At 45.1% G+C, this 26,201-nt stretch overlaps 1 protein-coding gene across 1 annotated transcript in view; it reads right to left on the bottom strand.

Moving 5' to 3' along the window:
* The window catches only part of LOC136097813 (vasoactive intestinal polypeptide receptor), a 123,380-nt gene extending 101,043 nt beyond the window's left edge, over positions 1 to 22,337 (bottom strand). The window contains exon 1 of the mRNA XM_065830589.2: positions 22,082 to 22,337. Within this exon, the coding sequence (XP_065686661.1) occupies positions 22,082 to 22,153 (72 nt within the window). The 5' untranslated portion in view covers positions 22,154 to 22,337. The remainder of the gene's footprint in view (positions 1 to 22,081) is intronic.
* Between the last annotated feature and the right edge of the window lie 3,864 nt (positions 22,338 to 26,201).

Below are 26,201 nucleotides of genomic sequence, written 5' to 3'. Positions count from 1 at the left end.
TTCAGCACAGACCTCCAGTACAGCAGATGGAATTCGGGCAAAGAAGTAATGTGGTGGAGGATTTGGGGATTAAAAGAGGTAAATAACTTAGTGTGAACTCCCAGTACGTGCTGCTGAGAAAAGGCTAACACAGCTGTTTGCTGTATGAACTGAACAGCATGGAAGAACAAGAAGATAATACTCCTTTTCTATATAGTATTGGGAAGATCTGTGCTGTGACACTAACGTTGGGCAATTTAAGAGGCAATAAAGACCAAGGGAGGGTGTGGAAAGGAAACAAAAGCAATTAGAGGAGATCCACATCTTTCTGGTGCAAGACCTGGATGCCCTCACTAGAAGGTTATCTCAGTAGACACTTAGGTTAAGCAAACTCAATAAGGTCTTGAATGTCTTCAAAGACAATTTAATCCATTAGAGAAAGGCACAATGGGATGCAAAGTGGAAACCTATAAAAATTCATAACTCTCTCCAGAGTAACTGGATTAATAGAGCAACAAAAAGGGAGATAAAAGTGTCAACTTGTCCATCTCGGCTCCTGAAGAGTCCAACGAAGTGTGAGATATGCTTAATCAGAAACAGGTTGTTGGACACAACTTCTTGGAGTTAACTGGTGAAAATCAGTTGCTTTCAATAACTAGCCAAATAAAATAACGTACACTTCCCGCCAGGGATTACTCTAATCTTAATATAGTTACAACTGCACAGTCTGCTGGGGCTTCTGATGTCAGATCTTGGCCCGGGCACTGAGACGTTACTTTCTACTTGGATTTTCTCAAATAGCTGCTGGTTTCTAATCATGGAAGCCCACTTGCTCTTGCTGCTGTAATTTTGGAAAAAAGAAAAAAAAAGGCATTGAAATAATGACATTTCAATAATGTTCTGAACTACAAGAGGAGGAAATGCTGCACAGAAGTCCTTACAAACTCCACTTTAGGGGCACTCCTGTTTGATTAATGCCTTTTTGTTGGAAAAAGCTTGATCGAGGTCTAAATATCTATGTAGTGAAGAAGAGACAAAGAAAAGTCTTGCAGTATTTTCCCTTTGTCTTGGCATGGTTAGTGCATCCCAGCCACCGGAGAAGAGGCAGCATCAGGCTTCTGCTCATCGTAATACCAAACTTCTGTAATCCAGGAGACAAATAAATGAGAAAACCAACCTTTTCAGAATTATTTCATGATTTTTTGCTGCTTGTTTGGCTTCTTTAGCTTTTGGAGTTCCCCAGAGCGACTACCAGATGTTATTATTTCACCAGTGCAGACTGGTGATGTTGAGCTGGTCTCTGTACACATATAATCAACACAGACATATCACAACTCAAGGCAGAATTCTTTCATCTGAACTTTACTGAACAGTCCCATGTAAAATACTCAAGCAGAGCTGGGACAGGACATGGGCTGATTGGTACAAGAAAGGGCCATTGAGAGACGTGCATCCTCTGCAGAGGCACCTGGGAGCCATAAGTTATCTGAAAGGCCCCAAATTATCTGCAAGGTCCTACCCCCAGGCAACAAAATCAAACCTCAAAGCTCCAGTGACCGTAATGAAGTGACTGGAGTTAGATGCCCTTATCTGCAAACCAATCCCAGCGTGAGGATATCTTTACAGCACAAAAGGAGAGTCTACATCCACTTCTTACTAACAGATGAAGGATGTTGGGGGTCCAGGTGTCCTTTGCATAACATCTTCCTCTGTTCTTGTTTACAAGAGAAAGAAATCCATCCTAAATGAAGGAGCTGTCCTGCTGTTTCAGAAAAGAGGCACAATTCTTACTTTTCTTTGCTATCTTCTAGTCTCCAAAGCAAGAAGAACCATGCCATCAGTTCTGGGTTTGCAGCATTGAGCCAAGGAGACTCTGGCTGCGTCTGCCAGTTATGAACTATTTGGATGTACTTCACCTAACAAAAGCAAATGGATTGTGCCGTTCCTGCGACTGCAGACATGCCGTGGGACAGCCCTTCAACCCACTTGCCATCTTAGATGCCCCATCCATATAAAGGAGGTTTGTGCTGTACGTGGCTTATCAGACACATCTGGGAATATGGACCCAGAATACATCTGCAGCGCTGGAATCTCACAACCTAATTGCTTTATTCTTCCCATGAAGAGTTTAAACCTTTTTTCCTGAGGCTCATCTGCGAGCAGAGATGAAAATGCATCTCAGTGGTACAAGCTCATACTGCCATGGCAGAGATTGCTCCAGCTAGAGATCTTCCAGAGAAGGTAATACAGGCTATTGTCAACAGGCATCATGTTTGAGGACAGAAGTCCTTAAGAAGTTCTTCCCAGCTCCACAGCCTATCCACTAGACAAGTGAAAAATGAGGATATTCTGTTCAGCAGCCCGTGCCTGCCCACCGCAATGAAAAACTGTGTTCACCATCATCTGATTCGTGCCATCAACTTCCCTTAACTGGGTTTCCTGCCTCAAGGGGTTGCTTCCTGCCCACAACATCCCATTCCAAGCCCTGCACACATTGCCAAGGACTGCTATTTGTAGACAAGAATTTATGGCACTTTGACATAGCACAAAGCTGCAATGCTTTTAAATCACAGCGAAACTGGCACCAGAATACATCTGTACCTTGTACATCCCTCACAGGTTTATCAATCTATGAGCATTTCTGAGAGAAAGTAGCCTAAATGTGAAAATGCAGTTTTGTCTTTCCATTTCATTCCTAAATTCCCATCCTCAGGATCAACAGAATCACACAGGAGACATGGCAGTGCCATAGGGGGAGGGAAGAGAAGAAGTAACAAAGCCTAAAATAAAATTTTAGCACCTTATTATAAGGCATATATTTTAATATAAAGCCTATTATTTCAATAATCATAGTTGCATTTACTGTCGCTTGTAACTGATGTACTTTACAAGTCGGGAGTGGGGGGCTCTTCATCCACAGCTTTCCTGACGTGGGCAAAAAGCCACTTAAAAAAATAAATCCACGAGACCTTTGAGAGTTTTGGGTGGAGTTTATTTCTATCACCTTGCTGCACTTCTGGTCCAGCTGTTCTTTTTGTACCTCAGCCCTTGGGAAATATACGTGTCATTCATATCCTCACTGATACAAGTTGTTATCAGGCAGCTGTTACTGGAGTTATTTGACAACAGCATCATGGTTAAACAGCATGACAGATAAAGCCAAACAACATAAATTAATAGAATATCTTTATTTTCTCCTAGGTGTACGCCTGTTTTCTACCAAACATGGCTAAAGGTCCCCTAGATTTAGCCCAGCTCTGGTCTTTGCTGCATAAAATTCAATGCAGCATATGAAAGGGACAGAAGATAGATGTAAGTGCTTTCATCAGCGTAAGAGTACATCAAAATTTACAGCTCTCCTCTGAAAAACCCTTGTATAAAAGTCAACATAGGTCAAGGTTGGCTCCCTGAGGGCAGCAGCCCCCTGGGATGGTAAAATTAACTTAACTCCTTAACTTCAAAATACGTGGAGTTAAAGCAAGGATATCTCACTGGTACTTCTGTCACGGGGATGTGTGAAAAAGAAAATCACTATACTTCCAAAGAGTAGGGAAAGTAGCCCTGACCTGGGGTCCAAGCCACAGCGGATTAAAACTCCTTGGAATTAGAAGACTATTATATTTTTTTTTCTTTTTACATCCACAGTAATTTGCCTCTTCGACGGCATAAAAATTAAATCCAGACGGAATGGCTTTTTAATTAAAATCATACTTTGCTTATCAGAGTGAGAACACTTAACTGGTTACAAAAGAAACGTGGAAACCACTGTCGTTCTGTTCCCCATTCTCCAGCCAGGCTGTGCAGCAAACTCAACCAGCTACACCACATGCAACCCTTTGGAGACCACCCCATATGAGCTCTCCTCACCCTATTTAGAGATCAGAAAAAGTCATACAGGACGTTATAGAGTCAATATAGAAAGGTATGTACAAAAGCTTGCTCTCTCTGGCTGAACCTGCTGGAGGTCACTCGTTTTAATTTGATGTCCCCTGGAAATTCCCTATGGAAGCAAAGAAACCCTATAGATTTAACTGCAACTCCTTGGCTGTGCTGTTATTGATCTTCATAGGCAATGGAAACTTTTCTCTCTGTCTCAAAAGTGCCCTCAAGCCAAAGACTGAAATGGTACATCTGACCCCATTCCCAGCAGATATACCACACCAGTAACTCTGATGGTGTGCTGGTTTGACTGAAAATGGGTTAATTTTCTTTGTACAGTTAGAAATCTTTCTTTTTCATAGCTAGCATGCTTGTTATTTGGACTTAGTTTGAGAACAAGGAGATAACACCCCAGCACAGAGCTAATGTTTTTAATTGCTCTGGTCTGAGAGTCAAGGACATTCTGAGCACTCTGCCCACAGAGATGGGGCAGAGCTTGACTGACATCTAGACTGATCAATAAGACTATTTCATCCCATCAGCGTCATGTTTCGTATATAAGGAGTCAGGGCCTTCTGGTGGGTGCTGCTCTTCTGCTTTCTCTTGCTATCGAGCTGGGGGAGTTCGGTTGGGATGTTTAGCTTGGCCATTTTCAGTCAAACCAGCACAGATGGTTAAGGATCTCTTTCTTCCCCAAGTGCTACCATCCAGGCTTGTCACCAGAATATTATTTTGCCGCTCCATACGTTGACAACAAAATTCACAGCTCATGATATGGGCAAGGGTGGGTCACACAAGCTGTGCCACCCACCCGCCTCGAGGTGTTCCCCGAGGAACATCTCACACCCCACAGCCCCTGGGCCGTGGGCAGGACTGCTGTTACCTGCACTGCATTTGGGTTTCAGCTCTCCAGGGTTGCTCCTGGAACAATTTCCATGAGCGTTAAACTCACAGTCAGGTCCTCAGACGGCACAGCAATGTTAACGTCAGCGAAGCTAAGCTGATTTATTCCGGCTGAGGACGGTAACTGCAGGGTAGGATTTTCCCAAGCACAACTATTAGTTAAATTCCTAGGGCTGAATGACGATGTGACCGAGTGCCTGCGTGCTTTTATCTTTCTGTTTCCAGTGCCAGCTCATGCTCGGGAAAGGGATGTTGAAGCAGATGCCAGAACTGAGGTCTTGAACCCACGCTGTTTGCAACGATCCTGTGGGACTTCTCATCAGAATCGCACTGTCACAGGAACTCAGCGGCATTTTCCTTACAGACAGAAAGGAGATCAGATACTACTTCAATTGGGAAAGTTACTCTATTTTTAGCTCCAGCAAAACCATCCCAGACACAAGGTGCTGGATTGCAGAGGTTGAAATAACCGGCTCCCAGACAAACCAAGGAATGGACACGTTGATCTCCAGATGTCTCCCGCACAACAAAGAAAATGCAGTTTTACCCTTGCAGCTCCTCCTGCCCTCTCCCTCATGATACCCAGATGTACTGCTCTCAGTCACACCATCGAAATGCCACAAATTTTCAGGAAAACTTAACTTGGCACTACCCCTGATACACACCACCTTTATCTCACTGCTCAGGACCTTCTTAGGTTCTCAAATACCTTCAACTTAAGACTTCAAGCAATATTATATTGCCAGGTCTGGAAATATTCTTGCCCAAGGAAATCTGCTGCTGTTGAAGTGAGTTAGAAATCCCTAGACTCTAAAACTGGATATGTTTCAAACTAATACTGTTTTCCCAAAAATAAGACAGGGTTCTATACTAATTTTTGCTCCAAAACGTATTACTTTTTTACATGTATAGTTGCCTGGACATTATTTAAATTGACTTATGTTTTTTTAAAGAACTGTAACTAGGGCTTATTTTTGGAGTAGGGCTTATATTTCGAGTGTCCTCAAAAATCCTGAAAAAAACATGCTAGAGCTTATTTTTCGGGATAGATCTTGTTTTCCAGGAAACAAGGTAGTTGTGACTGAACAGCTTTCAAAACTGAAACTCTTCCACTAACATTATCTGATCTGTGATCTAAAATACAGGTCATTACCCCTTCTCTGAGGGTGTCAGTCGTACAACCTTCAAATCAGGAAATTGTCGTTTCCCTCCTTTCCAGAAATGGTTGTGTCATCATTTAAAGATGTGGCACATTCTGGCCATTCCTGGTCTGAAGAAGGAAGTTTAAAAACAATCCATAAAAAGCAGGGGGTTTTCTTCATTCATTTTTCTGTCAAGAAAAATAACTTAAAACTCGTGAACTCTTCCAGTTTCTTGATGAGAAGAAAAACAAACAAACAAACAGAAAAACTACTCTGTTTTTTCTCCCCCATCAATCAAGACTTAAAATCTCCACGGATAAACATCGCTCTCATGTGCCGCAATTTTACAAGCAAAAAACTCCACCTTCCCGAAAATATTCCTCATGTAAAAGTTTAGGGTTTTGTTAAGGAAAATACATTTTTAAGATAAATAGTCAGCAAGCTCTAATGTGAAGAAATCAGTCAAGGTTCTTTCTATCTTGGCCTTAAGAATCCCAGAATGTCAGGGGTTGGAAGGGACCTGGAAAGCTCACCCAGTGCAATCCCCCATGGAGCAGGAACACCCAGCTGAGGTTCCACAGGAAGGGGTCCAGGCGGGTTTGAATGTCTGCAGAGAAGGAGACTCCACAACCTCCCTGGGCAGCCTGGGCCAGGCTCTGACACCCTCACTGAGAAGAAGTTTCTTCTCAAATTTAAGTGGAACCTCCTGTGTTCCAGTTTGAACCCATTACCCCTTGTCCTGTCATTGGTTGTCACCGAGAAGAGCCTGGCTCCATCCTCCTGACACTCCCCCTTTATATATCTGTAAACATGAATGAGGTCACCCCTCAGTCTCCTCTTCTCCAGCTCCAGAGCCCCAGCTCCCTCAGCCTTTCCTCACACGGGAGATGCTCCACTCCCTTCAGCATCTTGGTGGCTGCGCTGGACTCTCTGCAGCAGTTCCCTGTCCTTCTGGAACTGAGGGGCCACAACTGGACACAATATTCCACATGTGGTCTCATCATATTTCCCAGTAATCACACTCCCCACACTCAGAGGTCACCTGCAGCCACTAACTGGGTGAACTGGGCAGAAATATCATGGTTTCCACACTGTACACATCACTGTTGGTGTACAGTATCAACCCCCTCCTCCAGTTCCTTACTGCTTGTAAGCACCTCATGTCCCTGTGCACGTGCAGCTGGAGAAACACTTATTTTAAACTTGCTGTTGCTACTTTAGTATGTTGTGAAGGATGTGGGAGAGAATCCCTATTGTTCATATGAAAGCAATCAAAAACATCAATCCCCTTCTCCCTCTCCTCTGAAAAAGAAAACAAATTTACAAGAGACAGACCATGTATTCTCTGCGAAACACAGTGTTGGGACAATCAACCCAACCATGGGCTGAACGCTGAGCACACGATCACGGTCATCCTGATGAAAACCTTTCCCTGCCTCCGTTCCCTAACAAAACACTTCTTTCTTTTCACAGCCATGACCCCCATGACTGAATGATGACACCATTGGTTGGCACAGAAAAACCTGAGTCCGCTGTGGATGGATCCCTCAAAACAAGAGGTAATGGTCAGAGAGAGCAATGACCCCATCACACGTAAAGTCCTCCGGTCGGCTTTGAGTGTCCTGCAAAAGGAACGCGTCCTTCAGTGTGTGCAAATGCACTCACACGTACCTCCAAAAAAAAACAGAAGGGGAAGATTGGAAACATTTCTTCATGGAAAGAGTTGTTGGGCATTGGAACAGGCTGCCCAGGGAAGTGATGGAGTCACCATCCCTGGAGGGGATGTAGACATGTAGATGAGGTTCTTAGGGACATGGCTTAGTGCCAGAGTTTCGTTAATGGTTGGACTCAATGATCTTAAGGGTCTCCTACAACCAAAATGATGCTATAATTCTATGATTACCAAGAAAGGCACCATCAGTGGGACTTTCCCACTGGACAACTGGAAAAGCTGCAATACTGGGGGGACTTTATGAACCTCCAGAGACATCCTGCCCATCTCTCAACAAAACAATAGCTTTCCAAGATGATTTGTGTCCATCTCCCGCTCTCAGCAGTCTCAAAGCCAAAGATGGATGTGTTTCCAAGCATGGCCAACCTCCTGTTTCTGCACTGACAGGAAGACCCATACTGAAATAACACCTTGCTCATGCTAAAGGTGTTTTTCCCTTGCTAAGTTTTTCCTTAAGCAGGACGGCCAGCACTGCACTGTGAACAGTATCACACCAATTGCTCTCCTTGCCCAGCAGTTAAGTAACACATCCCATAGGAAGGCTCCTTCTCAGGCAGCACTGTGGCAGACAACACATCCCCTTCAGACATGAACCAACCTCTATCACAAGAGAAGTTGGCTTTCTGGATTGAGTGCTGCTCTTGGCAGGTTGTTCTCACATCTCACCCCCCTCATGGATACAAACCTTCCCACATCCAGCCAAATTCAATCCCATCAAGCCTAAAAATACTCCTGCGCCAGCACTAGCCCTTTAGTTAAAAAGATGCTTCCATTCCCTGATGTTATCATGAGAGCATACGTAGGGGGTAACCGCATCATGCCCATGACATCGATTTGCAAGGCTAATCTAGTCAAGCACTAACTACAAGGTCTTTACAATGTAGGCAGACAAAAGTGAAAGAATCAAGCAAAGGGCAAGCAAAGGAAGTCTATTTTTCTAATTTCCCTACTGGGTTTTAGGCATTCAGCTGCAAGACCACGCAAGTTCACATACGGAGCTTGGAATTGAACTAAGAGCTTCTCAGCTTCATCTTTGTTCTTGTCCCTTCTCCAGCTGCAGCTCAGTTTATGGGTTCATCTTCTACTCATGGTTACCCCAGTGGATGCTGTTCCTTGCCTGCACTTCTCCCCAGGCTCCTCTGCAAGGGAAATAAGCATTTATTTTTAGGTGCATTGTACTCTGGTTGGGCTCTCCTCCCAGGGCCACAATATATATTTAATACCAGTTTCCAGAGCTGACAGCCCAGGAAGCTTGAGTGGTGAACTGGCAGAGAAGGAATAATTACAAAGTATAGAGGCATCAACCTGCCAAGCATTTTAATACCCCTTCTAGAAACAGGGGTTTCACTTTTCAGCAGTCCCGTAGTGGTAAAGAAAGCAAGCCTGAATCAAAGGCACAGTTGCTGTTTGATGATGATGATGATTTCAGTTGTTCAATAACAAATTCTGTCAAATCTGCAGCAGAGAGAAACAGGAGGAAAACTACACTGTTAGAGCAATATGCAGAGAAAAAAAAATGTGCTGGAAAAAGGCAGTAGAGGAGAGAGAGACAGCTGCACCCAGGATGCTCAGAGTTCCCAACATGAGCTGTCTCTACAGCTCTGGGATGCTTCTAGACAGCGGTGATCCAAGCGGGATCAGCAGACCCAGTGATCAAGAGGTTCAACCTAATTGTAAGACTGTTCCACAATTGTATATGAGGTTCTTAGGGACACGAATTAGTGCCAGGGTTGCGTTAACGGTTGGACTTGATGATCTTGAGGGTCTTGCCCAACCAAAATGATTCTTGGATTCCATATTTGATCTGCTCAAGGCTTGCAGCTCCTAACCCCTTTGCAGTTGGAGTTTGTGACTGCTGCCCTCATGTTTCTCTCGCCCATTGCTCCCACCTGCCCTTCCATATGGTACTATAACCTCATCCCAGTCCTCACTGTATCCCCAGGCCAATTTGGTGCTGGGATCACAGGTCCTGGCTGGTCCCTGAGGTTTCCATCACAGCCTGCAACAGCTGCTTGGACTCTTCCCTTCTGCATCTCTTTCCCCAGAGAGTAGATACAGAGCTGTCAAGCACATTAGGTGTCTTTCCTTTAGAAAACCAGAACCTTTACTCAGCCTTTTACTTAACTATTCTTCCACAACTGAATTTAGTACTTCTAAAAGGTGCCCCTTCAATAAATCCTGGCTTTATCTCCCTGTAATGACTATATGTAGCAACAAAATGTGAACAGGCAACCAAAGCTTCAGCTTTATAGTTAGATTTTAAAATATTTCCAGATGCTTACTGGTCCCTTCAGACATTTCTGAGGCTCAGGTCAAGTAGACCCAAGGCAGTAAGCTCCAGCTTTAAATTTCCTTTCCATCTAGAAAACCATCAGGGCTTGGCTAACACAGTTTAACCACCAGCTGTCTGGTCCTGGGAACAGCTTCCCAGCCAAAGGAGCACAGCAAATAAGCGAACTTTAAGAACTTGAAGGTAAATAAATATGTGAATACAACAGGAGCCCTATGTTGAGAGAGACCTCAAGGAGACAGAAAGGTTGTTCCTGCCTTTTATTCCCAAGCTTGTAAGATCCAAATGAAAACAGCATCCAAGCTGGAAGGCACAAATACACACACCAACATTATGAGTCTCTTCCTTACACCGTGTAAATTTAACTATAGGGTAGATTACGCATTTCCAACACAACTTCAGCTGCTGCCAGACATCCACCTAGTCTCCAAAAGAACTAGGTACCAAGATGAATACATCTCTAAAAGCAACAGCTCAAATCATGGTTTTATTAAGTACTATTATAGCCATGATTGACTGCTGATATAACGAGACTTTTGAAGCTCTTTAACTCTGAAACACACTCAGGAAACTACAGGATAAGCATAGATCTGAAATCATTCTTCTGAGTTCAGTCAAGCTAATTAATTACAGAGAAAAAAGAGTAATTAGCACCTGCAGAGCAGATGAATCACTTAGGAAGGAGCTGGTGGGATCTTCAGCCCTTGTAGGACTGCAGAGGTGGGCAAGAGTTATCACCTCTGTGACAGCAAGGAACGAGCAGGTGGCGAGATGGGAGGAGAACTGCAGCACGTCATAAAAATCTACATCTTTACTGAGTCCTGGGTTTTTAATGCCCAGTAAAACCATGAATTAATTTGCGGGCTTGGTTTGCTGAGATACGTTGTAGGTCCATAACACAGAAGGGTGGCAGCGATGGTTTCGCAATGAGCCATTCACTCCAACCAGCACAATTTTCTTTCAAACTGTCCCATTGACAAACACCTCCAGGCTAAACCCAGGGCTACTTAGCTTTGTTTCCCTTTTGGACCTGAGGAAGTATTGCCATGTCTGAAAGTATATATATATTTTAGGTAATAAAAACGAATATGTATTTCAGTTGTTCCAATATAAGCTGTTATTTCTCTTGACAAACCTTGCTTCATCAGCACTGTACACAAACAGCCTGAAGATAAGCCCTTGACATACTGTTTGCTGCAATGTGTAGGGGGAGGGAGGAGAGAGCGGGGTGAGGAGGAACAAAGGTTCATTTTGCCAAAAAAGGTGCTGCAAAAAGAAATTTAGTGGAGAGGATGGAAGAGCAGGAATTCCTGCGCTCAAAACCACTGCCCGTGCCCCAGCTGCAAAGCAACAGCTCCAGAAGGTGGAAAGAGCTTTGCACAGAGTAATTGTGCAAAAAGGGAATTGTACAATCGGAACAAAACAGAAGGGGTGGGAAAATTCTTTGAGAGGAATCATCGCAGGGCTGGAATTAAGTGCGCGGCGTAGCTGAGACCCACACGGCTCTGCAGCCGTGTTTAATGTCATTCCCCCAAAAAAATGCAAGCAGCCCAGCAGTCGACACTTGAGCACGTTAGTAATTCTTCACATAGCGTTTGGCCTCCTTTCGGTGCCCTGTGAGGCTGGGAACTGTCTCAGCAGCAGCTTTTTTTCTCTGCCTTTGAGTATGTCAAGCAAAAAGAAAACGTGGTTCTATTGTGGAAAAAAAAAAGCTGGAAAAGCCTAATTATCCTTAAGAACCAGGGTGAAAGAGAAAAATAACCAAATAATGGATACAGGCTTTGCAGGAAACAAGTGGCTTGTTTAAGTGTTTTCTCTTTCGCACTTGCACCCCAGCGCAAGTGAAAACCCCTGGACCTGTTGTGATAGGACAAGGAGTGATGGTTTTAAACTATGACGGGTAGATTCGGGCTGGACAGGAGGAAGGAATTCTTTACGAGGGTGGTAAAACACTGTCCCAGGTTGGCCAGAGAGGTGGTGGATGAACCATCCCTGGAGACATCCCAGGCCAGGCTGGACGGGGCTCTGAGCAACCTGAGCTGGTGAAGATGTCCCTGCTCATGGCAGGGGTGGCACTGGATGAGTTTTGAAGGTTCTTTACAACCCAAACTATTCTGTGATTCTATGGCCTGCCCAGGGAGGGAGTCCCAAAGGGGTGTCCAGCCAACACAAGGCTCCATCACCCATCATGCAGCCCCCACCACATGGCAAGACTCAGCAAGGGGAAGATGGCAGCCACGTCCCTTTGCATTCCTTGCTGAGCCATCCCAAACCACCAGTCCTGAATTACAAGGGAAAAAACAGCCAAGAAATCCTAGGCACAGCTCAGGATTGAGCCCAACCACTGCTGGCAAAGAGGATGAAGTGGCTTTAGCAGCAGGACACATGCGACCACAGCGGTTCCTCAGCTGAGCGGTTTTCCTTCGATTGATGCTGAATGGTCCTGGGAAGGATCTCATTCCCTCCCTCTGCAAGAAAGGACGCCGGCCAGGGCACTGGGGTTTAATCTCTGCTCAGCAAACTCCTCAGGGCTATGAAAGGTGACTAAACAAAGAAACAAACCAACACCCACAAAACAAATCAAACCAAACAAAACAACAACCAACAAAAAGAAAAAAAAAGAAGAAGCCACCACCACACAAAAAAGTCGCCATCCCTGGAGGTGTTTAGATGAGGTTCTTAGGGACATGGTTTAGTGCTAGAGCTGGGTTATGGTTGGACTCGATGATCCTGAGGGTGTCTTCCAACCGAAATGATTCTGTTGTACTATGAATACACACATCCCACACAGCCATGAATGGGCTGAACTTTCCAAAAGGGTTCATCCCTCCCCTGACAAATAGCTAGGGGTCTGTAATGGGAAATCAGCTATACAAAATAATCCCTACATTCACTTAAAATATGAGTTGAATTTGGCTACAGCAAAACAAAGGTGGAAGAGGTATGATCTCCAGCAGTATTTGGATTCTGGCTGTTTCCAAGCATAAAAATGCTGAGTGTCAGTGTTGGAGCAGTTTCTCATTTTCTTGCAACAGTGTCATTACGGATGTTTTTTTTAGGGGGTGGAGTGGGTATCGCGTTCCGTGTATTTAATTCTGTTTGCATTCAGCCTTGCGAAGAGATGTTTTCCCTAAAGTTTGAACTGCGGCAGTCCGGCCACTTAGGAAAGATGAACTAAGAGCTGCTTTTCAGTAATGAATAGAGCTGGCTGCAGGGAAAAGCTCAGTGTGAGCAGGTTTTCTTCTTTTCTTTTCAATCTTATACAACACAAGAGAAAACTGGGGAGGGATTCAGCTTCTAGCTTAAGATCTCTAAACGGAGGTGTCTACCCAAGGGTTGAACCACTGCTGTAATGTCAATGAAGGCTCAAAAAGGTGCATAACTGAGGCATGCGGTGACATTTGAGATAATCTATTTTCTGTGTTTACAGCATCCACATGGGGCTGGCAGATAACCCAGCATCTACAAGGGCTTTGCTCTCCAGAAAGGGATGATGTGGGACAATGGGACGTTTTCTTGCATCTCAAATGGGCCTGAGAGGGAGCACCCAACCTGAACCTGATGATCCTGCTGACCACAGTGGGATCTCAGACCATCTGGGTCACACGTAGACACATAGAAACTCCAAAATGTAGGTGTCCTAATCTACCAGGTGAATCCCACCCCAAGGTCACCTGCAAGGAAGCTCACAGATTGATTAGCTGGGATAGACAATGACATTTATAAGGGCCCTGGAGATTCTCGCTGCTCAGATGTTGGTTGTGATGTTACAGATCACCAGGTATTAAACAAAGCATCTGTTAAACACAGAATCAAGGTTGGAGCACCGAAGAAACATCTTTTTAAAAGACACCAAATAGATTTCAGCTTTGCAAAGGAGACATAAAGTATCGATATTTCCCCCTCCAGGCAAGAATTGTATTTAAATAGATTTGTTTTTTTCTTTCCCTCTTGATGAAATGCAGTTTCACAGGGATGAAGATTAAAGAAATGTGGAGCTCATACTCTGCTTCACATCTGTCTGTCAGGAATGGGAACATCCCTGAGCCTACTGCAAAAGCAAGACAGGGATTATGGGGATGGTGGTTCAGCAAACAGAGAGTTGGGGGCTCCATATTCAATTATTTTGCTCCATTCTCAACTTCAATTCAAATCAATGAAGCCAAGGCCATGACATCGAGAAGAGCTTATCAAAACAGCATCATCAAGTCTGTTGTCCAGCCCTCTAGTGAAATGCATCAGAAAACAATCGCAATTTGGTTCTGCATTAGAAAATAAGCCCAATTCAGTTCTAACACTTGAATTTAAATGCAAACGACAGAAGTTTCTGTCTCCATCTCCCAGCAGTGCAAACAGTGAAATGAATGGTTAGTGACTGCCCTGGGGGTGAGAAATCTACCTAATGTGACTAATGAAGGAATTCAAGATTGTTAACAAAGACTTTCAGATGACTGGAAAAGTGACTTTGTTGATGTAAAATACATCAGTGTCTCTAAAATTCATGTGGAGTTCAGAAGCTAAAATAAGTCTTTAAGTCCTGGAAATGCTATATACATATATATATATATATATATAAAAGTTAGTGCTGTAGATAAAATCTGGCACAACAAACAGCCACTAAAGCAGCACTAATGTGTGTTTTGCAGCATTAAGCAACCCACAACACATATCCCCGCGCACAAAAATGTCTCTAAATTCACTTTGTAAACCAACCATCTAAAAAATTACTGAACTGAGTTCTGATGTCACCAGGGTACCACATCTGCCTTGCATCCGCATGACTGATGGATGAGTGGGGGAAAGAATATCAGAGGCAAGGACCATAACAGCGAAGAAATATTGCACCTGCTTCCGCCTCTTAACCTTACCTGCTTGCTTCCAGCAGGTCAAGTCATGTACACATAGGCTATTTATATTTGTGCAGATTGGCAATTATTAAACATAAGTGCTCTCGCTATTATAGCTCTTCCCTCATTAGGGTTTATGCACGAGGTTAAGCAGTTTAGAAGTGATTTGTAGCAGAGCTAATAGCCAGTAGCTGCTTCTAATAAAGCTGAAGTTTCAGGACAGAAAGTCTTGGTACTCTGTTAACAACATCCTTATTAAGAAGGAAACTTTGCACTTTTATTTATAGCTCTAGAAGCCTTCAGGTTTTCTAAACAGCCATTTCTGAAGAAGTGTGGTGTCACCCCATTAAATAAATAAAGGGCTGTATAACGATGCAAGGAGCATCCAGCAATTAGGGAGCCCAACTTCTCAAGCCTTCCCCAAGGCACTTTTTAAGTACTAATGAATGAACTCTGTCTGTGTTATGGGTCTTGCAATGTGAAAGGTGAAGCTCACGCCTGGAGAAATGAATCATCCCAGAGAAATCCCTGGTGGTCAGGCATGAAGCCAAGCAAGCTGTAAGCTGCTCCAAAAGGGAATGGTGACAAGAAGACGGCTCAGCTGCTGAACAGCCTTCCCCAGGACCTCCTTGCCATGGCGGTAGCTCTGGATGAAGTCCAGTCTAATGGCTGGAATCACGTCCCTGCCCCTCTCACATCTCGAAATGGAGAGGCTGATTCTTCTTCCACGACAGTCCTCTGGTATCTCATTTTCAGAAGCAAAGTCATCTCCCCTCTTGGCTGGGTTCCCATCCAAATGAAGGCTGTAAGAGCTCGTGACTTCTGGAAAACATCTGGGAGCGCGGAAGGGAGGGAGCAGTGAAACTGTAAGTGCTTGGCACTGATTGAGGGAAACTGCCCAGCTGCACGGGGCAGGAGGACAAACCAGTGCCACAGCACAGGCAGGTCTCATGGGGGGATTGCTGTGGCCTTTCCATACTCAAAATGGTCCTGTAAGAAAGATGGGGACAGACTGTTTACAAGGGTCTCTTATGGTGGGACAAGGGGTGACGGTTTTAAACTAAAAGAGAGGAGATTCAAGTCAGACATGAGGAAGAAACTTTTTATGCTGAGGGTGGTGAGAGCCTGGCCCAGGTTGGCCAGAGAGGTGGTGGATGAACCATCCCTGGAGACATCCCAGGCCAGGCTGGACGGGGCTCTGAGCAACCTGAGCTGGTGAAGATGTCCCTGCTCATGGAAGCGGGTTGGAGTAGATGAGCTGTGAAAGTCCCTTCCAAACAACCAAACCATCCTATCATTCTATGATTCTGACCTGCTTGTCTGTCTGTCCATGCTCTCCCTCCCACCTGCTCGGACAGAACTCCAGCCCTCTCCTGCTCTGGGTTCTCCAGGTATCTCTGACTCAGTTTGTTTCTGGTTTTGGCCCATGACTGAGGGTTTGTCTTGGTTGCATTTCCCAGATTCTGATTCTTATGAAAGATCTTCCTCTTCTTTCCAATATGGAAGAGAGAAAGTTGATGAGACCAGAGAATGAAGCTATATTTAATCACACAGCCATTCCCAGGCATTGGAAAACCACATTTCCATTTCCACTGAGCCAGTGTGATGCAGCAGTGATGCCATTTGCAGCAGTGAAATGGCACTGCCACACTTGTGCTGACTTGGTCTGAGGGCAGAACTCAACCTACTGTGCTCATTAAACCAAGCAAAGACCTGCTCTTCATTAAAACTTAACAGTTTTTATTTCACACAGATAATTTGACTTCTTTCCTGAACTTGAGCCAGAAATGCCATGCAGAGTGTGACAAATCTCCTCCAAGTGTACTCAGATCTGACTTAAAAAAAATCATCTCCTCTTGGGCCTCACTGATCCACACAGTGTCTGGTGCCCTTCCTGAGACTGCCAATAAATGGGACGCAATGCTGAACAGGGAGTTATCCTTCCTGTCCCTCCTCTCTCTCTCTTCTCCATCTGCAATAAATATTTGTGTCCACAAACTAGTCCATATATCAGGTAACTTCCCAGTTCTACCAGACTAAGTCATAAAACGATAGAATCATTTCAGTTGGAAGAGACCCTCAGGATCATAGAGTCCAACCATAGCCCAACTCTAGCACTAAACGATGTCCGTAAGAACCTTGTCTAAACACCTTTTAAACAACTCCAGGGATGGTGACTCCACCACTGCCCTGGGCAGCCTGTTCCAATGCCCGACAGCCCTTTCCAGGAATAATTTTTTTCTAATATCCAATCTAAACCTCCCCTGGTGTAACTTGAGGCTGTTTCCTCTTGTCCTATCACTTGTTCCTTGGGAGAAGAGACCAACCCCCTCCATGCTCCAAGCTCCTTTCAGGCAGTTCAGAGATCAGAAGGTCTCCCCTCAGCTCCTGTTCTCCAGCTGAACCCCCCAGGTCCCTCAGCCGCTCCCATCACACTTGTGCTCCAGCCCCTCACCAGCTCCGTTCCCTTCTCTCAACTCGCTCCAGCACTTTAATGTCCTTCTTGTGATGAGGGGCCCAAAACTGACCCCAGGATTCAAGGTGGGGCCTCACCAGTGCCAAGTACAGTGGCACAATCGCTTCTCTAGTCCTGCTGGCCACACTATTACTGATACAAGCCAGGATGCTGGTGGCCTTTTTGGCCACCTGGGCACATGCTGGCTCATGTTCAGCATAAGTCAGCGTATGACGTGGCAAGCGGAAGATGGATTTCCATGAGATACCAGTCCTTCCAGTTGTTTCTGCTGGAGACCATCTAGTAAAGGGAAAAAGAGGGAAAAAGCTATCCTTTTTTTTTTTTTCCATGAAAAATAATAGAAACACTCTATGTTTGCCATTTCCAATGCAGTCCTGCAATCGGTACCTTGGGAGATCTGAAACACCTTTCATGACACTGCTCCCATCACTCATGCCCCAGTTGCCCATTTTCAAGATGTGCAGAGCACTTCCCTGCTTTGCATCCACCAGCTACCCTGACCTCAAGTGAGAAGAGACAAATACCACTCAGCAAGGTCACGCCACTACGAAACGATGGAAAAAAGAAATATAACAGCAGTCTCACAAGTCAGCTCTGGACAGACTTAGCATAAAAAACTCAGCACATCCTACTTTGCATTTTTATCTGGTGCAGCCTTCTGGCTGTCACAGCACTGCTGACATTACAACAGGAAGGAGTTTGAATCAGAGTATTTTTAAAGCACTGTAAAAAAGAGCGAAAATAAAACAACAGACACATACATACCCAAATTCACAAGCCGGGCGGCTTCCCCTGTCCATGGTCCCATCTGCCTCCTGATGCTGGATATTTGGCAACTTTCCCTCTCTTTAAAAACCACCCTGGTGGACGCATCTCTTGTTATGATACATAACCATTTCCCTCCTGTCTGGTTCTACAGTTTTATTGATGGAGACCAACCTCTTGGCTGTGGGGATGGTGTGATAACTATGGTGTGAATCCCCTGTTGACATGATTGAGTAACACGCTGTTGGAAACAGCCTTAGATATCCCACATAGGGTATTTTTCCTCAGATGCTGCATTTTGCCTATTTTACTCTTTTGCCTCCTTATGCCCTAAATAAGAGCTCCTAAAATATACGTACTGCTGAACACCTTCAACTTTATAGAGAGGCAGTGAGAGTTTCCAAGCTACCCAGATACAGGGTTGGGCAACTGGTTCTCCTGGATGGCTCTAAATAAAGTCAGTCATGCATTTACACATGTATAAATTTAATAAGTCATACAGCCAGTAATACACTGAGGTTTTGTGGCAAGGCCTTTGTTAAACACGTGTTGTCACTGCTAAAGGATCTCTGTGCTGGATGCGGGAATTGGGCTAAAGGATTCTAGCGAGTATCTCGCCTCTTTGCCAAAAATATTGAATATTTTGGTTTAAATGTGTATGTCTAACTTCTCAGTCAATGATAGAATGAAAGAGATGCAGATACAGCTGAAGTGATTGTTCTGTGAGCTTAAATTTTACTAATTTTTCACAATGGTCCTGATTCCAGCATTCACACTCTGGCTGCTAAAATACCACATCTGAGATTTTACTCCTTTCTGTCATGTCTACTTCATGGCTGGAGCAGAATAGAACTCTCAAGAAAAGCACAAATTATACCAGCTGGATAGATTTGGCTTAATTCACCAAACTTGCAGTCTGAAGGCATGTGGAATCCACCAACTGCTCAATTATCCACTTCCCATTCACTAGACGCACACTAAAAAAGAAAAAGACCAGTCCAACTTACAGCTCTACGGGACAGATTACCTTAAATACACCCCTAAAATTTAAACCAACCCGTAGAAAGTAACAGGGATTATTCAGGATTTACACCATGCCCGTCCTCCCCTACCCCAAACTTAAGCACTTTTTTCCAAAATATTAAAAGCTGAACAGTTGCAGGAGGTAAATCTCTGGTGAGCATGGTCTGAGGAGCTACAGCAAATCACAGAATCACAGAATCACACAGAATCTGATAATGTCAGGGGTTGGAAGGGACCTGGAAAGCTCATCCAGTGCAATCCCCCCACGGAGCAGGAACACCCAGCTGAGGTTCCACAGGAAGGTGTCCAGGCGGGTTTGAATGTCTGCAGAGAAGGAGACTCCACAACCCCCTGGGCAGCCTGGGCCAGGCTCTGCCACCCTCACTGAGAAGAAGTTTCTTCTCAAATTGAAGTGGAACCTCTTGTGTTCCAGTTTGAACCCATTACCCCTTGTCCTATCATTGGTTGTCACCGAGAAGAGCCTGGCTCCATCCTCCTGACACTCACCCTTTATATATCTGCAAACATTAATGAGGTCCCCCCTCAGTCTCCTCCAGCTCCAGAGCCCCAGCTCCCTCAGCCTTTCCTCACACGGGAGATGCTCCACTCCCTTCAGCATCTTTGTTGCCCTGGACTCTCTCCAGCAGTTCCCTGTCCTTCTGGAACTGAGGGGCCACAACTGGACAATGGGATTTGCCCAGTTTCCTATTTTTCCACATTTGTAGATCACGAGAGGCTGAGGTGAAAGTTTATAACAGCAATTAGAAACTACATGGCTGAAATAGTTTTACAGCACTGAACTCCTGGATCAGCCAATCGTTCTCGTTCAGAGTTTTTCCAAGGCCATACCAATAAAAATTATCACAATAAAATATAAAAAAAACCCAACTCTGCAGAGCCTTTGTAGGTCCCAGAGCCAGGTTGTCAGAATTGCAGAGTTACCTTTGCTTTTAAAATGAGCACCGAATCTCAGGTTTAAACTGAGAAACAAAAACAACAGGGATTTTCTCTAGCATTGAGGCTCTCCAGCATTAGTCATCTTGCAACGGTTCCACTAAACCAAGGGCAAGGAAATGAGACAGTTTATGAAACAAGATAACAAAAAGGTTGGAAAGGAAGCAGTGCAGGATTACACCTCGGCTGTGCCCTTGTCCCAAAGCTTCAGGGGTTTGTGCTCATTGATAGCAACGATCAACCCAAGAGCACCAGCAAAAGGGCTTGATCCTGCCACCATGCGCATGTTGAACTTCAGCAGGGTATGTGACTTAATGTAGATGTGGCCCCAAAGGACTCCTTCATGCCAACAACATTTAAAGAAATGGGATGTTTGCCATGGGCTTCAGTGGAAGCAACAGCTGGAGCAGCTCCAGTAGCTGATGGGAGCGCTGCCCCCTTCTCATTTGCCCAGCTCCAGCCCTGGACATGAGCTATTTTGGATCTTCCCTGAAGAAAAGTCTGTCTAATTCCAGGAACTAATTGCCTGGTCTTTTTTTTTTAATACTTCAATCCATTTTCCCAACCTCTTCTTCCTCAAACAAAGTCTTTGGTGATGCAGGTGGTCGGGTGGCTCATGGCGACAGCCAAAGAAAAATGAAATAAGTCCATTTGTCTAATTCCTTAAGGGACAAGGGGAGAGAAAAGGAGAGATAGGTGAGGCGGTGCCAAATTGGGGTTACCTTCTACTCTCTGAGTCTCAGCTTGGTTGGTCTGTTTGCTGGGGATCAGAGCAGCTTCATGTGAACCCCTGTAAACCAGCCAAGCAGAGCAAACAGAAGCAACTTGCAACCAATGGCACAACTATGGGCAACCTCACCCAGCCCAACAGGATGCTGGTGAGGCAGCCTCACCTTCCAAAGAGAGAAAACAAGTGTGGGAGAAGATTAGGATTAAGAGGAAAGCTCACCCATAGCCAGCACCCGATCTCCCATCCCAGTCTGCTGAATCAAAATGAATGGTCTCAACAGAAATCATACGGTGTAAAGAAACAAGCTACAATCACAAAGCTTCAGGGAAATGTACAGAACTCTTGAGTCTGCACAGAAAATTAGCTTTAGCATGCACGTGTGTGTGCACACACAGACAGCGCCAGGAGAAACAATCCCGTTTGCTAATTCCACACTTTGCTGCGAGCCATCTGCATCGGGGGAGGCAACAGCACCGCCCCAATTAGGGACCTGCAAGCATGGAAATTCTAAGCAGAAAGGGGACACAGCAGCCAGAAAACACATCCTTCGCTCCCAGCATCTCGAATGGTGCATCTACGTGAGGTTTCGGTGTCAGAGAGCAGCACTTTGCTGAACTTCTCAGGGTTCATGGGGTGGAAGGTCCCACCCCAGACCCCCCTGCCCTGCTGCTGCGTTGTCTCCGGGAAATTCCAGCCCTTTAGCCCCAAGTATCACAGAATCCCAGAATGTCAGGGGTTGGAAGGGACCTGGAAAGCTCATCCAGTGCAATCCCCCCATGGAGCAGGAACACCCAGCTGAGGTTCCACAGGAAGGTGTCCAGGCGGGTTTGAATGTCTGCACAGAAGGAGACTCCACAACCTCCCTGGGCAGCCTGGGCCAGGCTCTGCCACCCTCACCATGAACAAGTTTCTTCTCAAATTTAAATGGAACCTCCTGTGTTTCAGTTTACACCCCTTGCCCCTTGTGCTTTGCACGAAACGATCGAGCTCTCAACCAGAAACCCCAAGCAAACTGAAAGCCAGCCTCGCAAACCTAAATGACAACGAAACCAAGAGCCAGCCCTGAAAGAAAACACCAAGTGAATTCCTCTAGCTCTCATTCTCAAAGGGGAAAGCATACCTTGAACAAAAAGAGAATTGACCGCTGTTTTCTAGGTTACCAGGGAGGGGAGAGAAAACCTAACCAAGATACACCTGCCTCAAATCAACACCACTTTCAAAGTTACCCAAAGTTTGCCCGAGGCTTTAAACCGGAGCTTAACCGCTGAACCCCGCTCGTCGGGAGCCGCGGGGCAGAGCCGCCCCCGCGGAGGGACACTCGGTAGCGCGGAGCGGGGCTCAGCCCCAGCGGGAGCACTCACCGCGGACAGGAGGCAGCCCAGCAGCAGCAGCAGCAGCATCGGCACCGCAACGCCCAGCACCCCGCACTCCATTCCGCCCGCCCCGCCGCAGGGGACACCCCGCTCCGCCGGTTCCCGCGCCCAGCGCAGCGCTCCGCTGCCGGCACCGGCCTGAGCGCATCCAGGGAGGGATTTAACGGGAGGGAGGCGACACCGGCGACAAGCTCCGCGCTGCCCCTCGCTCCGCTCCGCTCCGCCGGGCCGGCCCCGCCACCGCCCCCGGCCGCCTCCTGCGCGGGGCGGGCCCGGCACCGCCTCCCGCCCGCCCCCCGCCCCAGGTGCCTGCGCTGCCGCGGGCGTCCCGTCGGTCCGGCTCCTTCCCCCCTTTCTTCTCTCTTTTTTTTTGTCCCTATTTTCCCCGCCCATTCCTTCTACCCCTTCGTATTTTAACCCTTATTCATTTTTCCTTCTTTTGCCTCTTCCTCCTTTTTTTTTTCTCTCCTCCCCTTTTCTCCTCTTTTCCTTTTTCCCCCTTTCCTTTCTCCCTTTTCTCTCTTATTTCCCTTTCCTTCCCCCCTTTTTTCCCTTTTCATTTTTCATTCATTTTTTTTCTATCCTCCCCTCCCTTTCCTTCCTTCCTTCCTTCCTTCCTTCCTTCCTTCCTTCCTTCCTTCCTTCCTTCCTTCCTTCCTTCCTTCCTTCCTTCCTTCCTTCCTTCCTTCCTTCCTTCCTTCCTCTTTCTCTTTCTTTCTCTCTCCCTTGCTCTTTTTCTCTTGCTCTCTTTCTTTCTCTCTCTCTTGCTCTCTCTATCCCTCTTTCTCTCCCTCTTTCCCTCCTTTCTCCTTTCCTTTCCTTTCCTTTCCTTTCCTTTCCTTTCCTTTCCTTTCCTTTCCTTTCCTTTCCTTTCCTTTCCTTTCCTTTCCTTTCCTTTCCTTTCCTTTCCTTTCCTTTCCTTTCCTTTCCTCCCTTTCCCTTTCCCTTTCCCTTTCCCTTTCCCTTTCCCTTTCCTTCCTCCTCTTTCTTTCTCTCTCTTTTTCCCTTTTCATCTTTTCTCTCTCTTTCCCTTTTTCCCACTCTCTCTTATTTACTTCTCCCTTTCTCCTCCCTCTTTTTTTGTTATTTTCCCTTTTTCCCCATCTTTAATTTTTCTTTTCTCCTTCTGTCCCTTCCCTCCCTTTTCCCTTTTTTCATCTCATTTCCTTCTTTTTCCCCATTTTCACCCCTTTCCCACTTTTTACACCTTTTGACCCTTCACTCCCTTTTCTGCTTCCTCATTTCCCCTTTGTTATTTTCCCTTCTCCTTCTCCTTCTCCTTCTCCTTCTCCTTCTCCTCTCAGCTCTTTGCAGAGCCTGGGGCTCCCTGCTGGGTTCAGCCCTGAGAGACAATGAGGAGGGTGATGGGAAATGCCCTGTTAGAAGTGGAAGTAGTTGGGGGCACAGGGGGTGGCCCAGACGTTACCATGAGCTCTGCAAGTGGATTAAATTGTACTGGGAAAGGAGACCGAATGGTTGGTTGGGGCATTTGGCATCCTCTGAAACAGCTCCTTGCTCAGAAGGGGTTAAGTGGACCAAAGTGTGCGAATCCCAGCCCAATTCAGCGAATCTTTATGTCCTCTCTCTGTCCTTCTCCCCAGAAAAAGAGAGAAAATTTCCCAGTTGTAGGTCAATGATGTGACATTTCTGGATTTCTCGTTTTGGAAGAACAGCTCAAGACCTGCGCTTTTGATGCAAATGTGGAAATCCCTCACCTCTCCAGCATGATGTGGAACATTTTATTTCGTATTTCATTTCATATCAAGGGCAACGCTCTTTTAAATTCAAGAGAAACCACAAGTATAAGCTCGCTTCAGTGTGAAAACCGAAATAACCCCCGTAAATAAAGGCAACAATAAGAAAAAATTGTCCTTGCTGTTCTTTTCTCCTCAGCCCTACCAGATTTTCAAGCTCAAATAAAGGGACAGATTTGTTGTCTTTTAAACCACCTGCTGAGGAGAGAAAACAAAATCACTGTATTTGGGAAGCCCTGGAGGGAGTTCCCTATTTCCAATTTACTGGCACTATCAGGAAAGCTTGTTATTTTTAGGGAAAAGGCTTAATGGGTTAAATTCCTAAAGTTACATTTGATCCCTGGCTCTTAACAAACGACTAAACCATTCACTTTTTAAAGATAATGTGCAAAGAGTGAGAAAAAACAGTGTAGTATCATTTTTCCCCCTTTTACCATGTATGGAAAGACCTGTGCTTTTGTGAGTATCTGAAGGACCTTTTTTCCCCCTTCTCTTTTACGTTTGATATGAAAAAACCCCAGTCCTATCTCTTGTTTCTCATCGTAGGCCTGATGGTGGCTTATAATTGCCAGTGTAAAGAGGGACAAGATGTTAATTACGTCAATTAGTGGTACAAGGATTCAAACAGGCAACAAGGCTATATAAAGCTCAGTTTGGATTGTAAAATGACAGGAGAATGGCCGATTAGCTGGTCACTGCCTCTCACAGCTAATAATAGCGCTTTATGTTTGCTTTTATTTCATTTATTCATGCAGCCTGAGCACTTCCAAGTAGCCTTTTAAAGAAAATTTCCTGGAGGGGTAGAGGTGAAGGTATTGGCAGATGTTGCTTTTTAGTTTCTTTGCAGAGAGCGAAGTTTTTTTGTCTCATGACAATGATTTTACAGGAAAAGTCCTTTACTGTGCCTCTTCTCATCCCTCTGTATCCTCTCTGGGACAAGGACAGGAGTCAGAAGGATTCAAAACATTGGTGGTCTGTGGGATAGAGATGATCATGGATTAAACCTTGATTTTTTGCTTTAGATGTGTGGGGATAGGAGCATTTCTAAGTATTAAGCTGACTTACTGATGTATTATAATACCACGATGCATTTCCCCTGAAGGACATTTCAGGTTTGAGCCTATCTTGGCTTAAATCAACTAGATGTGTCATGGGAGGTTTACTAGTTTGCTTTGCTTTTCACTAAATCATTCTGAATTTCGGCTTCCATGTACTATGCTGCTAGGAGGTTGGTACTCACCCCATGGTGTTTCACAGAATCATAGAATCATTTTGGTTGGAAGAGACTCTCAAGATCATGGAGTCCAACCACAACCTAATTCTAGCACTAAACTGTGGCCCTAACAACCTCATCTAAACACCTTTTAAACCCCTCCAGGGATGGTGACTCCACCACCGCTCTGGGCAACCTGTTCCAGTGCCTGACAACCCTTTCCATGAAGAATTGTTTCCTAGTATCCAATATAAACCTCCCCTGGTGTAACTTGAGGCCATTTCCTCTTGTCCTATCACTTGCTACTTGGGCGAGGAGACCAACCCCCTCCATGCTCCAACCTCCTTCCAGGTAGCTGTAGACAGCGATATGGTCTCCCCTCAGCCTCCTGTTCTCCAGTCTGAACCCCCCGAGGTCCCTCAACCGTTCCTCATAAGACTTGTCCGTTCAACATATCTCTGCAAAAGGTTTTATGAGTCTTCAGGACCGTGATGTGAGGTTGGGAGAGTAGTAGCACCTCGATGTTGAACAGGCTCTTTGCTAATAGATTGATGTAGCAGACTAGAAGGCATTTATTCTCATCTCTGTCAAGAGCAATTCAAGAAAATATTGATCTAATTCCTCTTCACATCAACAGCAGCACAGTCAGTTCAGTCATCACTGTCTTGGGCTGGTGCATCTTTGTGTCTGCCTTGACTCATGCTGTTATTTAACCCTCTTCCTTAAAGGTAATTACCCTGTTTCCCCCAAAATAAGACAGGATCTTATATTAATTTTTGCTCCAAAAGATGCATTGAGGCTTATTTTCAGGGGATCTTATTTTTCCATGAACAAAAATTTACATTTAGTTTTGAACGAAAAAGTCAACATTTATTCAAATATGGTCATGTAATCACATCATTATAACTCTCCAAGCCCTGAATTCCATCATGAATTTGTTATGACTCTATCTCCTTTTTCTGTGTACAACAATCTACATTTACTGATATTCATTAATAAAAATCAACATTTATTCAAATACATTCTATTGCAAATTAACTTTACTTTTTTACATGTATAGCTGCATGGACACTATTTAAATTGATGCTTTTAATGAACTAACTAATGCTTGTTTTTGGAGTAGGGATCATATTTTGAGCAT

The sequence above is a fragment of the Patagioenas fasciata genome, chromosome 2, assembly GCF_037038585.1.
Source record: "Patagioenas fasciata isolate bPatFas1 chromosome 2, bPatFas1.hap1, whole genome shotgun sequence".
Taxonomy (NCBI): domain Eukaryota; kingdom Metazoa; phylum Chordata; class Aves; order Columbiformes; family Columbidae; genus Patagioenas; species Patagioenas fasciata.
Note: the sequence above shows the minus strand (reverse complement) of the source record. Positions and strands in the feature narration are given on the sequence as shown.